Source organism: Zosterops lateralis, assembly GCF_965231275.1.
Source record: "Zosterops lateralis genome assembly, chromosome: Z".
In the NCBI taxonomy this organism is placed as follows: Eukaryota; Metazoa; Chordata; class Aves; order Passeriformes; family Zosteropidae; genus Zosterops; species Zosterops lateralis.
This window is the reverse complement of record NC_139800.1, coordinates 50466259-50480495: the sequence shown is the minus strand read 5'-3', so window position 1 is coordinate 50480495 and position 14237 is coordinate 50466259. Positions and strand designations below refer to the sequence as shown.

Genomic DNA, 14237 nt, shown 5'->3' with positions numbered 1-14237 from the left:
TCAGTCATACAAAACAGTCACTGAACAGTCATCATATATAGCCTCTATTCCAAGGATTCTAAGCATGACTCAGAGGATTTTCCAAGTGAAGCAAACTTCTGGAAAGGGAGACATATGAAACACTACACGGGTCAGTGTTTCTGGGAAATTTGTGTATACTTTTGAACACGGAGGAACAAACTGCTGTAGGAAATTATCTGCTGGGCAGCATCTTGGGTGAGTCTTCAGGGAAAAGGGAACAATTTAGGCCACAGCTTTTGTGGCTTTTTCTACTCAGAAACAATTCTTTTAGGTTAAATGTGTATTCAAAAACAGTGTAATGACTTGGGGTTTCATATAAACAGTGTCAGACACTGAAAATTATTTTATATTTTCACAATTCATAAGATGCACATGTGGGTTTTGTGGCACTGTAACTGAGGAAATTTGTACCATAAGGGTTGGTCATCCCTGTGACACAGAGCTTACAACTCAGCCCAAGAATGACAGGCTGCAGAGCCTTTCTCTGGGGAGCCTGTCATTAATGTGATTACAGGTGATTACAGTGTAACAACAGTTGCCTGGTATCTCTCAGTCACTGCTTAGGCATATGGAGCCCACATTGAACATTAGGGTAGGAGAAGTAAGGTTTATTGCTTCAAGACAGCTTATGCAGACCTATCTATGGCTTGCAGAAGGTAACAGAGAAGGCAACTATTTACATTATTTCTTTTACTCATCAGATCTGTTTGTAGTTCAAGTACTTATCCTTGATAAGTCACAGATATGTTTATAAGATTGGCCTTTGTCTTTTGGCATTGAATGCCAAAAGGCATATGCAGGATGCACATTTTGTTTCCTGTTTTCACTGCAAGTAGTTTCTGGAAGGTGTTGGTTGATGGTTTTCAGTCAAAACTGCTCAAATTACAGTCAGTTACAGCATTAAGAAGAGAATGAAAAAGAATCATTAAATTCCAGATTCTGTTGTATATCCGTGCAATTCCAGTCAAATAGAAAGTAGATTTTCGTGGGGGTAATAGCTCTGCACAGAGGTAACTTATGAGCAGATTGGAGACTGTAGATAAAGTTCTACAGTGCTTAAAAACCATAACCCTGTAAAGTTGCACACCTCCCACGAACAGTCACAGGATGGTTGTTTAAGGAACAAGCAAACAAGTCACACAGAAAGGCCTGCACCAATGGACTGAGAAAACACAACTCACAGTTTTCAAGGACTCGCCTCCAACAAACACTCATCATCTACAGACATGCCTTATGTTGGTCATATTTATAGAAGTGTTTGCATTGCAGCTCTGAAAACCCAAGGCTTCTGCTTTGACTTTTCCAAGACATTGAAAAGGTGTAAGAGAGCATTTTATGCTTTCCTGGATAGACCCATAGAAACAGGGATGAATGCCCTACCAAAGCTTCTGAGTTTTTTGGTTAGGTTTCCTGAAGTCAGGCAGTCCCCCAGCACATAACAGTTTTCCATGCTAGAACCAGACCAGATATTTGCCCTATCGAAGCACAGACCATAAGCTGGCAACTATCCATTTTTGTTGAGTTGCTCTAGTGTTTTCAGTTACTTTATTTTCTACAACTCAGTGTGGATCTGTGTATATTTCAAAAACTTTCCTGCTGTTTACTTTTTGAAGTTTCCATTAGCTAGGATGTTGTAGAAAACATGCCTTGGGAGTATTACACTACAATCAGCTAATACGAACAATTCTATGCTCAAACCCCATTTTTGACAGGAAAACAATTATCCATTTAAACATGCCTTGCTCATTGCTGGAACATTAAATGAAGAAACATGTTTTACAGCAGTGTCACTAGTATTTGTGTACACAGCCTCAGCTGTGAATCCTGTGTGGTGCTAATAGTTTGACAGCTATGACAAAGACATGAGCAAGCTCTCTTCCTGTAGTGAACCAATGATGACTTGAACCTGCTTTCAAGAGTAAATCAGCTTTTCCTGAATGTAGCACATAAACTTAAAGTCTGCTCTATTTTAATGAATGGCTGAATTACTCTATCACAGTTTTGCGGAGCATACACGGCAAGCCTTGGATCCCTTGACAAAGGGACAGTGAATAAGCAGGAGGTTTGTGTGTACTGTAGAAAAGTTTTCTAACAAAATTAAATTTGTCCTTAACAGTTCAAAGACTGACAATGGTGCAAGATTGACATCTTTTTTCTTCTCATCTGCCTCCTAAACAACCTTATATATTCATATTCAGTGTTGCAAACACATTTTTCAAAAACAAAAAGGACACTGGTGTCCTTCCTACTTTGAAGTTATCTGTTAAGATCCCAGGCCTTAGTAATCAATATACTAGCAGAAATGTAGCTATCTTTTTCAAGATCACATCATAGTCAAGATTTCAAGTTGTTTACCTTGAAGTACTGAGTAGATAAGGAACAGACTATTGAAAATCCTCGGCATGAGGGACTACAGTGGCCCACGTACCACAAAAATAGCAAATAAAACAACCACAGAGATATTGGGAAGCCACTCAGAGTCTCTGAAATAAACTCTCTTCAGAATGACCCCCATCATCCCTACCTTTCACTTTTTTGGTATGGCCTTAACACATGCAAACACATTCATGAAGAAAAGAAATACATAAGATGCAGTCATATAAACAAAGAATACTCAAGTCATGTGTGCTGCCAGTGAGTGTTCAGCTGAAAACACTGACCAAACTAATATGATGCAGAAAAATCTATCCTAGCCATACTGAATAGCCATACTGAACAGCTTTTCTCTGGAAATAATTTTCTTCCTGTAATCTCTTGCTGACTTTTTTTTTTTTTTTTTTTTTTTTTTTTAATGAGCATGTAAAGGTCCTCAAGGCAGAGAACTTCTGCAGAACTAGGCACAAAAAGGTACTAATACAGCTGTCTTTTAATCGTAAACATACAAGTGACTTAATCACACCTATAAATAATCATATTTTTAAAGTTTGTTGGTCTTCTCTGTGGCATTATCAGAATGAGCACTGTACTTAGAAATGCTTCTGAGGTTATCTGAGTATATAATTCTTGGCTTTGTGTTTAAAGATATAAGAATCATGAAATTCTTTAGCTTTGAAAAGACCCTTAAGATTAAGCTGAATCGTAAACATAACAGTATGAAGTCCATCACTAACATATGTGCTTAAGTGTCTTCTACATGAAATCTAAATGTCTTTTAAATATCTCATAACCCAACCACTTTTCTGGGCAGCCTGTTCCAGTGCTTAAAAATTATTTCCATGGAGAAATTTTTCCCAATATTCAATCAAAACTCCTTCTATCACAACATGGGGCTATTTCCTCTTGTCCAGTTACTGACTGCCTGGGAGCAGAGGCTGACCTTCACCTGGCTACAACCTCCCATCAGGTGGCTGTAGAGAGCAATGCCCCTCTCTGACTCCTCTTCTCCAGACTAAACACTCTTGGCTTCCTCAGCCACTCCACATAAGACCTGTGCTCCAGACCTTTCACCAGCCTTGTTTCTCTTCTCTGAAACTCCTCCAGCACCTCAAGACGTTCCTGTAGGGAGGGGCCCAGAACTATGTACAGGATTAAATTTGGGCATCACCAGTGCCAAATGCAGGGAGCAGATCACAGCCCTGGTCCTGCCAGCCATGCTGTTTTTGATACAAGGACTCACACATGGCTTTTAGCCACACAATGTTTTTTTATCCATGTATTTTCTACATACATACATATTTTACTTTCTTAAAAAAATACCTATAAAAGACATGAGAACCTCATTCAAAAACAACTAATAAGTTTTCTCCCTCCTAAAGTTTCTGATTTTGCTCTGTTTACTTAACATTAATTTAGAAGGCCAAAATTCTATTTGAAAGAGGATGGAGAAACTTAAAGATAGTATTGATGTTTCTGGCTGAAACAAAGCTGTTCTCCTGGATTTAGGCCTTCCAAAGGTTCCCTAAGAGCTACACTAAGTGGCACACCAGCCACTCAACAGTGAAGTCAAATTGAGATTGTAGTTTAAACAAATTAGGACTATATTATTTTATTTTCATGCCTCTATGACCACACTTCATTCTGGTGATTGGTACTATATATCTGGTGCAGCTGATGATGTTCTATCATACATTTATTCCCTGGTCCAGACTGTGCATAAAACATGCCCCAAAGTAACAGTGCTGTCCTCAGAAGATTGACCTTAAGGATGAAAATACATTTCTCAAAGTAGGGACTATCATAAATTTTCTACCATATTTCTGAACTTAAACAACAACTTCAGTTTGGCAAAAAAAAAAAAAAAGGAAAAAGTAGTCACTAAGAAAATTGATTCCTGTGAATCTTATTTTGGTCATGTTCCAAAATATGAACCAGCAATATAATTATGATGTAAAAATTCTTCTCCTACACACTTTCTGCCTTGCAGCCTGTGACACAAAGTCTTTTTTATAAGGTTTCACATAAGAAGCTATTCTTCATTTTCATCAGAGCAAGGAAGTCACACACCACTGCAGAATGCAGAGTATTCAGTTCACAAAAACCCACTTTCCAAGGTAAAGCATGTTCAAGGTATCACATTTCCCATGCTCAACTCCAGCATGCCTATTAAAATATTGTAGACATTGGCTGTGCTGTGAAGGTGAGTAAAGAGAAGAGGTCACAAGTTCAGTTAGGGTAGAAGCTGTGGTTGTGGTGTTGCTGATTCTCTGAGAGACGAATTTAAGTAATGTCCCACAACATATGTACTGACAATGTGCTGGAAAGCTGAATTCCTCAAGAATGGGGGAGATATTGGACAGACCACCCAGTTCCCACATGGGACACCACTTCTTGCAGGCGTTCTGTACTTCTTTCTTCCTCCAAAACCAGCCTCAGTCTGAGCAGAGAGCCTGAAACCTTTGCAGTCAGTTAACACATCCCTCTCCTCTCAAGTTTTCCCTCCACTACCATTCATGCCACTATTTAAGTTGATTTCTTTTTTTTTTTTTCCCCTCAAGTTTGAAAAATGGAGAATGGAAGAAGAAAGACTGAGAACTGCTTCTTAGTTTGTTAGTGAAAGTACTTTTTAGCCCTTAATGACTACCATAATACTGAAAACACATCACACAAGGCATCAGACTCCCAGTACACATTTTCCAGGTGAGATAGTGTTCCTTCATACCGGCAGTACCAAATCCTTCTCATGGAAAAGCAGAGAATACACTGATAGATTTGCACTTACTTTCTACTGCACATATTTTCTTCTATCATCAGAACTACAGAATGAGTTAATTCATATGTCTGAGCTGGAAGTGAACCTTTATGTACCTCAAATGGTACATGTAGCAACAGACCAAGGGGGTACACTGAGGGAGGCACATGGGAAGGATAACAGTGATACAGCTTGAGGACTGTCTAGACTACTCCCAAGTTTCAGTCCCTATTCTTGTATAAGACTTAAACTAATCAAGGCATTTTAGATATCATTAAATTTAGATATCATTAAATTCCTCCAATATACAATCAGTCAGCAAGAAAGTAATGCAATGCCAAGAAGACCACATAGCTATCTTCTAAACTGCATAACTCACCATCCAGATGGACTTAATGCAATTTTTATCAATCTTTTGATTGAAGCATTTTACGTTTGTGGGCTAGTTCGTCTGCCAGCTTAGGTTACCTAGAATTACCGATCCTGAACCATAGGCACAGGAAAAAGGTGTGAGGAGGAAGAAGCTCAGCCATGTAATCTAGTAGTAAAATATCTACCTGATATTTTCCAAGCACATATATTTCAAGACACCAAACTCTTTAGGAGGATAGCTGTGCTGCTGCTGCTGTAACATACATCTAAACACAGAATTCATAAAGTTTAATGACTGGAGAAAAGCTGTAGCCATAGAACAGTCTGTGTCTTGCAGAATTTTCTTTATTTCATTGACACAAAGATTAATTCAAACCTCTTGGCAGGTACATCCATGTTGAAGGAGTGATCAAGAAAGGCCAGCAACAGGTGCAAGCAGATAAGCTTTACAAAATAAAACTCTTCTATAGACCAAATTCACCAACAGTGTGAAGAATTCACCAACAAGTGCAAAGATCAAGCAGATCTTGGATTTTACATTAGTCTTCAGGTGGTAGATTACAGTTATATGCATCCAGCACTAGGTGACTGAATTACCAGTTAACAGCCAGCAATCTGACCCTTCCCTTTGGTCCTTGGCAAAGTTTTATCTTAAATAAAGGAAATATACCAGCTATAGAGATTGAATTTTTTTTATTGTGGGGTGGATGTGCATGAAACAATGGCAGTTCCTAGATAACGCAACTGCAACAGCTGCCAAAAAATGAAGAAAAAGTATATGCAGGAAATTCCAGCAAACAACACTTTGGCCACACTATGGACACTTCCTCATACTTCAGAACAGGAATAAGAGAGACATAAGTGTAAGAAAAGGTCAGTGATGTCAAACATGCTCCCCACATTTCTACAGGCTGTATTGTGAAGAGACCTTTGCTCAGTAAAAGTAGTTGAGCACAGCCTATTCACATCCACCAGTCATTTGCTCTCCTGCTGCTTCAAAAAAGTGCCTCAAGCTGTAACTATTATAACTGGATAGAGATTCAGAAAAATCCTACTACAATATCAGTAGGAAACCATAGAAAATTTTGAATCATGTCCACTATGGCCTTCCAGAATCTTGGTCTGCTTTTAAAGGTGCATTCTGGTGACATTCTGGGCTCCTTTCTTTGGAAGCTGCATCACACACACACTTGATGCAAAGAACTGAACCTGCTAGCTACCAAAATTTACTAGTCAAATATGGAACAGCCAAAGTATTGATAAAGATACATTAATTTTTCAGCTGAAGTCTTAGGCTTTAAATACGTTTGGAATATTATTTTTTATCAGCCATAACTAGGTTATTTGATTACATTAATAACTTTTTTAATCCTCTTATACAAAAACTCTCATAGCTTAGAAGGATTTTGTACTTCCCGTAAATGTCAAAATGTGGTTTCTTAAACTGCTTAATCAGGTTTTAATCAATTTAGCTCTTTTATTTCCTTAGGCAGCCAGGCAGTGCTGAAATTAGAATAAAGAATCACACAATAATTAAGGATAGCACAGATTTTAGGAAGTCTGGTCTTGAAAACCCTGAAGGATGGTGATGGGACAACCTGATAGCATTGTTCTCTCTCAAGTGCTTTGTTTTCTGCGTTGGGAAAAAAAAATTCATTATGTCAAGCCAGAAAAGAACTCATTTTTCTGTAAATTCCAGCAATATTTTTTTTTGTTTGTTTGACCATCTTGTCATCTCAATCTGTGGACCCGATGAAGAAATCATGTGGTCATGTTCTTTGACCTGTGTTATGCTGGAGTTCAGAATAAGTGACATAATGCCCTGTGGTCTATGTATCTTTTCCAGTTTTTTTCTGTTACAACAGAAAACAGCATTCCATTCACTGAAAATCCAAACAAGAATAATTACTCTAATTTTAAGGCTTCAATAAGTACAGGAAAGAACTTAAAGCAAATGAATTTATCATGTTTGGAAATCAGGATTTAAAGGGAGTACAGAAGAAAAGAGCTGTTTTCTTTATTAGCTCCTTTTCTGACATTGCCAAAACCTATATGGTGAAAGCTGATGATTACAATGATTACAATTCAACAAAAACTGCATCTGTTCCAAGGATCTACTGCTTTCCTCTGCAAATTATTTCTTCAGACTTTACCAAAAGCTGAGAAATATATTCCTTGAAAAGTGTTAAACAATGAGAATACTAGATGCCCTAAAGAGCAAATAGTATTCACCAAAGAATTTACTCTAAAGCAAAATAAACCACAAGCAGATTACAAAGATTCATGTTGAGGATGGATAACTTTACTGTAGTGGCTGAGCAGGCATACAGACTGTCCTCTGTTCTACTACTGCATTCTCACTCACTGAGGACTGAGACAGATCTCTATGTGGTTACTTACAGAGCTTGTTTCTAGACCTGTCAGCCTCTTATATGCCATAAACCCGCTTAAATAGATACATTTATAATAATTTATAATAATGGAAAAAATAACAAGAACATCATAATGTCTGAAATCCTCTACAAAAACAGTCCTTGAAGTTTTGCTGTACAAAGAAGTGGTCTTGATAGCCAGCACCTGCTTTTACCACCTGCACATAATTCTTGGACAGTTTTTCTGTGTCCATAGAACCAGCTCCCTATAAGTGGGAGAGTGGTTGATGGAAGAGTCTCTTTACCAGAAAATGAATAAACCAGAAGGACAGGGGAAAGCAGAGAGGAAATACCAGACCATAGATTGACTGGTAAGAGGCCAGAGGCCATTGAACCAGTATAAATGCTGACAAGGTTAAATATAACATTTATAACTCAACTGCATTCATGTTTTATTTTTTTAAACCACAGAGCAACATCACCACCACCACAAAATGAAAATCCCACCAAACCTGGTTATCCCTACTCTGAACTCATTTTCCTTGAAACTAGCTCCTCAGTGAAAGCTACAGTTATTCACAGCTCTTGAAATCCCTCTTCAGACACTTTGCATGAGATATGCCAAATGAAATAGGAAAAGTTTAATAGGATTTAGCTGAGAAAAGTGTGTTCAGGGTTTCTGTAAAAAGCTCCTACTAATCCAACTCTAGTAGATCTCCTTATCAAACATATTTGCTAATGGAAAAGTCAGCCCAAATACCATCCACTGGACACATTTTTTTTTCCCCAGAACAATTATCTTTAGACTAGAAAGATTCAAGGCAATGACACAATCTGTAATTTACAGCTACTCAATACTTTAAAGACATTGTCCTGCTAGTAAGGTCATACATAAGTCTCTTTTGTTTTCTGAATATATCATCTTTCAAAATTTATTTCAGCTGTTTTGAAGAATGAACAATTGTTATATTCATTGCCATTATTTTATATGAATGAAAATAGAGATTTTAATTAGTACTATGCCTATGGTGCCTCTAACCAAAGACTGCTGCAGAACAGGTAGAAACAAACAGTACCTAACACAGCAACAAAGGTTCCCTCTCTGATCACTTGTGAAATGCAGAACAGGTAATGAATACACATGCTCAGTGACTGCTTTTCATTCAACAGCTTTATAAGCAGTACTCAGGTAGATTGACAGGTGGTATCACATCCAAATATGGGACTGATGTGAAAATCAAAAAGATTCTATTGAAAGGCAACTTACCCCAGGAACAGATCCAGACTTCCCTCTGACTGCTTTGAGTCCCTAAGTAGGGACTTGCTCACGTAAGAGATACCCAGAACTCCAAATTCAACACAGCATATGTCTGTTCTTGAATTGAAAGATCTAAAGCCTCCCAAGCAATTTTATCAACAGTTTCATATGAAAAGTGGTAAATCAAAAAGATATTGAATGAGAAGTATGCAGTGGGCCTGCACAGCATCTGCAACAAAGGCTGAAGAGGAGGTGACAAAGGAATAGGGGTACAAGTTCTGTTCTAATAATGCTCTAAAGGCATCTTTAGAATCTTTTTATAGGACTGTCCAATCATTTCAGTCTATAATATGAATATGGCACAGCCCGATACAAGCAGACTTGTCCTTTTCCTTTGGGTCAATTCAGAGTGAGACAAAGATTTCTGCGAACATTGAGCTTTCCTGTTTTGACTTTTATCAGAGTCCAGCACCATTTAAGAGACCAGATGTCTTTTCTCTTCTTCAGTTTCTTCATATTTGATTTAATTAAATCTTCTGGGAGAGAAGTAGACTGAACTTATTTACTGATTTCATTCTTAGCTTACAATAGGTAAACCACCAGGATAAAAGTTTCTATGTACCTTTGTATCTAATTATGAATATAATTGGGGGGCATCTAGGGCTGAATGTTTGCGTGTTAGAGATTATTAATTGGTTCAGTAAAACCCATCAGCACACCAGTGTGTTACCTGCTCTCCACATCTGCTGACAGACAACACTTTCTACATATGCAAACCACAAGAAAACAGAACAATATTGGAATACTCCAAGATAGCAAAGTGGTATAACAAAAGCCTGCAGAAATACCAGTGGAAGTAAAATCACATATTTCTCTGCACCTTCAACCAATCTTCAAATCCAAAAATCATTTACCCTGAAGAAACAAAAAGCAACCAGTGCTTGAGAAATCAAACCCATTTTTCACTATGCAAAATATATGATACTGGTTCCTCTGATATCTTCCTTCTTCTTGCCATGTTGTCAAAGTCCAGATTAAAAATGTAGTTAATGCACCCCTCCTACCTATTAGAGTAGAAGAAAAAAGTAATAGGAACTATGAAACGAAACCCAGGTTTGTCCAGATAAATAGCCATCAAGTCCAACAGTAAGGTATTTGAAGGGTCTGGAAACACTGATAGACACAGCCTCTTGATGCATCATCTACCAATTAGTCGCAGACCCTAGTTGCATATAAACTCCAAAATATTGGGCTGGACTAATCAAAATGTATGACATTCTTCTTGTTTGTTACTCTTTTGGTCCAACTAATATACAACAACTTACATTTCTTATGGCAAGCTCTCAGCTTTTCCATTTGAAAGCAGTAAATCAGGACCCAATAATTAAAACTGCTAAGAATCATGCAAGTACATAACATTTCTCAAGTATAACATTTTTGTTGTTGTTGCACGCAGCCACAGATAAATATTTATGCTGTCTGCACTGCACAATGCACTATTCCACTTTCAGCAAGGATACTTCAACCTAGTTGTGCTACTCTTCAGAGAGAATATTATAAAAGCAAATTTGTGAAGCTGTTGACAGCTCTCTCATCTGGGCTGTCTGCTTATGTAATAGCAATGCTTATTAGTTATATGTAGTACTGAAAACATTACTTTGAAGAATAATCCACTTCAAAACTTGTGAATTTTGGATGAGAAATCAAGAGAGGGTGGACTAAGTTAACTGCATTCCTGACTCTCCACTGTCTTGTACATAGATGCACACACTAGGAGATGACTCCAACTAGTTTTGCTTTCCATCCATTCTGTATGTATCTGTCTAAATAGCTGGACAAAGTGCAAAGCCATACAAATTTGATTAGCTTTCAAAAAGGTATTCGTGCAATGCTGATCACCCTCAGTGATTAGCCTGAGAGGCTCATCAGGGACATTTAAGGCTAACAAACAGTACCATACCTAGCAACCACAGTTAACATTTCATACACTGCATACTATTTCTGACCCCTCCTCCTCCCTGCCTGCTCTTCAACAGCTTTTTTCCTAATTATGTCGGAAGAGAACATGCTTAATACAAGAATGAAAGGCAGTTTATGCTTTTAGGACTTCTTCACACTTACCTACACTTGTAGGAAATATATCCTCATTGTTGATTTGCACCTCGATCCAGTCCATGAGAAGATTCATATATTGAGGTGCTGGCAATGCTGTGGGTTTCTTGTACTTCAAGTCATCCTGCCATCGATACTCATACTTGGGGCCTCCAGACATCACTGGGCAGGTCCTCTCTGTGCAGAACTCACAGATAGTTCCATAAATGAGATTGATCCTATTGAAGAAGTCAACAACATGAACAGCCACCCAGTCATTCTGGTCTTCTCCACTGGGCAACTGCACAGCTGCTTTCAAGTCCACGCCTGAGTTGAGAGATGCTTGCGCTCGTTTGTGAAGTTCAAACCTCTGGGTTCCAGGTTCAAATTTGCGTTTTGGGCGGAAAGTCTTATCTTTATTAAAGACTTGCTTGAGTGCTATGGACATGTCTGCTAATCTTCTGCACTGCAGCAGTTGGCAGGAAAGCACGTCTGAGAATTAACACAGGTATGTGAAAAAATCTGCTCTCTATCACAGGCTTTCCAGGCCCTGCTCTTTTTCACAGAGAAGCTTGTATCAACTTCAGAGCAATTTATTAGCTCTTCCTCTTGAAAGCCTCCCTGAAAGGCTTCATTTCCCTAAGGATATAGAAACAATACACATGAATGGCAAGCTCAAGTCTGTCCTGTCAGTTTGCTACTGTTCTACTGTAATTTTCTAGCAATTATATGATGAAAAATTATATATAACCAGCTAGCCTTAAAAACTGCCTAACCCCTAAGTTGAAGATTTAATTATTTTTAGAAGTGTCTCATTTTTCAATGTATTAAGGAATTAATTTCTCTGTTCTTTTTAAATATCTATGCAAATAGAGGATCTTAAGTTATAAAGACAGGAATCCAATAAATCTTGTATGATCTTCAAATTTTAAAACTAACTTTTTCACTTTGCTACATTTTTACAATCACTGCATAATATTCAAAATACGCATATAAGTTCAGTAGAAAAAAATTGTATGTGACAATTTAGAATCTTCATCTAACTGCTCCTACAGCTACCAGTGGAGCCTCTAAGAATTTGCCATAGCTTTAGTGCTCATCTCTGTGGGAAAAAGAAATCATCAAGCAAAACTTATCCATATTTGTTCTCTATTTTAAATTATTGAAGTGTTTGCTTTTGCAAACCACATAAGAAACCTAGTAGGAAGGATAACTATAGTTCTGCAGAGAAATAATTCCTGTTTCCCACATGTTACTTTTATTGACCCACCTTCATAAATTCAGTAGTGGTCTTAGATTTCTATTGGATTGCATAAAACTATTAGCAATTGTGAAGCTGCCACTTTTTTATAGCTCTATTCATCTTGTTTACAGGGTAATACTTGGCATTGTTCTTACAAATGCAAGAGTACAGACTTTGTGTTGTTCCATCTAACCTAAGCTGGCAATGGAATGCTTTCAACAGTGAGCCTGACTGAACAAATAAATCACAGCATTACAGCTTTGTTTGCTCTCATATATACCTGAAAAAGTATATTCTCACTAAATGTATACACTTAGGAGTGACAGGATAGATAGGTGCTATTTCAATTAGACTTTTGTTTTAGTACTGAAGATTTTATGAATAAATATCAAGAACAAACATTTCATTCTGCGAATTATTTAAATTAAATAACACAATATGTGTTAGACCTGCACAGCAATACAAAAATCCTCCCCTATCAGTGGCCAATTCTTATGGGATTATCTGTGTTCCACTGTTTCCCTTAACAGAAATCATGTCCATGAAAATTTTACTAGGCAGTGTGTGCCTAGCACTAAATTCTTCTGAAGACAGTTGCCTGAGGCTTTGCTGAGGGGCAAAAAGGAAGAGAAGAAGGTATTGCTTTCCTCCCAATAACCACGAGAAAGCAACACGTACCTTAGCAAAGAGAACTCTGGTATGCTAGACCCCGTGTCCACACAATAGGATGTAAGTGCCATAAAAAAATCCTCTTCCAAATATGTGAAAGACTGGCATGGAAAGTAATTTGCTGGTAAGCAGCAGTCATACAGAATCAGCAGAGAAGGGCTTGCTTTTAACTTTTTTTAACCTGATGGCATGATGGAGGGATATTCCAATCATGACCTTATAAACAACCATTTTTTCCATATCTGCAAAATCCAAGATGTTTTGGAATGAACTCCAAGGAGATTACTGTCATATCTAACATGCCCCTTGAATAATATTCCAGTCCAGAAATGCTTTCCCTGACAAAGGTCAGGAAAAGAAGACTTTAAACAGAAGAGGCCTTGAAACAGTTAAGTGTCATTGGCAGGAAATGAAGATAGTTTTAAACAGTAAACTTTGCCCTACAATTTGTGTTTTGCTGCTAAGTCCCAAAACTTCTTGGTCCCTGGAATACTCTGTGGCAGGCTTCTGTCTATTAAAAAGCCCTTAAAAATATAGCTGAGCAGTGCAGCATAGACTGAGCCTGTGACTGACACATTTGGAGATAGAATGGAACCAATGTCCCAGTTTGCCAAAGTCCCAGTTTGCAATAATAAGCAGTTTAAGTCTAGAATTTTACCACTCAGGCAACTACTTTCTTCCCCACTAATACACCTGGTATCATTATGATTTGGGACAGCTGCAATAACGAGACATAGAACTCCTGTTCTTCGGAGGGCTTATAGCTTATTGAAAGACAGACTCTTTCATACATGAGTACATATGGTACAATCAATATGATTGGTCATTTAGAAACACCTCTCAACTGTTTTCTTACAAATAAGTAACAAGTTAGAAAAACACCAGGTGTCAGGAGGAAGAGATCTACAAAAATTGTTTTGGGCTCCTCCTTATGATTTCCCAGGCCAGACTGAGAGAACACTAAGCTCCCATAGGCTTCAAGCCACTGACTGGAGCCTAAAATCCATGTTCTGACCACAGTCAGTTCCCACATACCTGGTACCTTTGTCTCCCTTCATCACTGCAAATATTCACCAGAACATG

General features: G+C 37.9%; 1 protein-coding gene across 7 annotated transcripts in view; it reads right to left on the bottom strand.

Moving 5' to 3' along the window:
* MOB3B (MOB kinase activator 3B) overlaps positions 1-14237 on the bottom strand; it is an 80762-nt gene that overhangs the window by 32742 nt on the left and 33783 nt on the right. For all 7 annotated transcript variants that reach the window (XM_083883121.1, XM_083883119.1, XM_083883120.1 and 4 more), the window contains exon 2: positions 11273-11881. In XM_083883121.1, the coding sequence (XP_083739247.1) occupies positions 11273-11690 (418 nt within the window). In that variant the 5' untranslated portion in view covers positions 11691-11881. The remainder of the gene's footprint in view (positions 1-11272; positions 11882-14237) is intronic.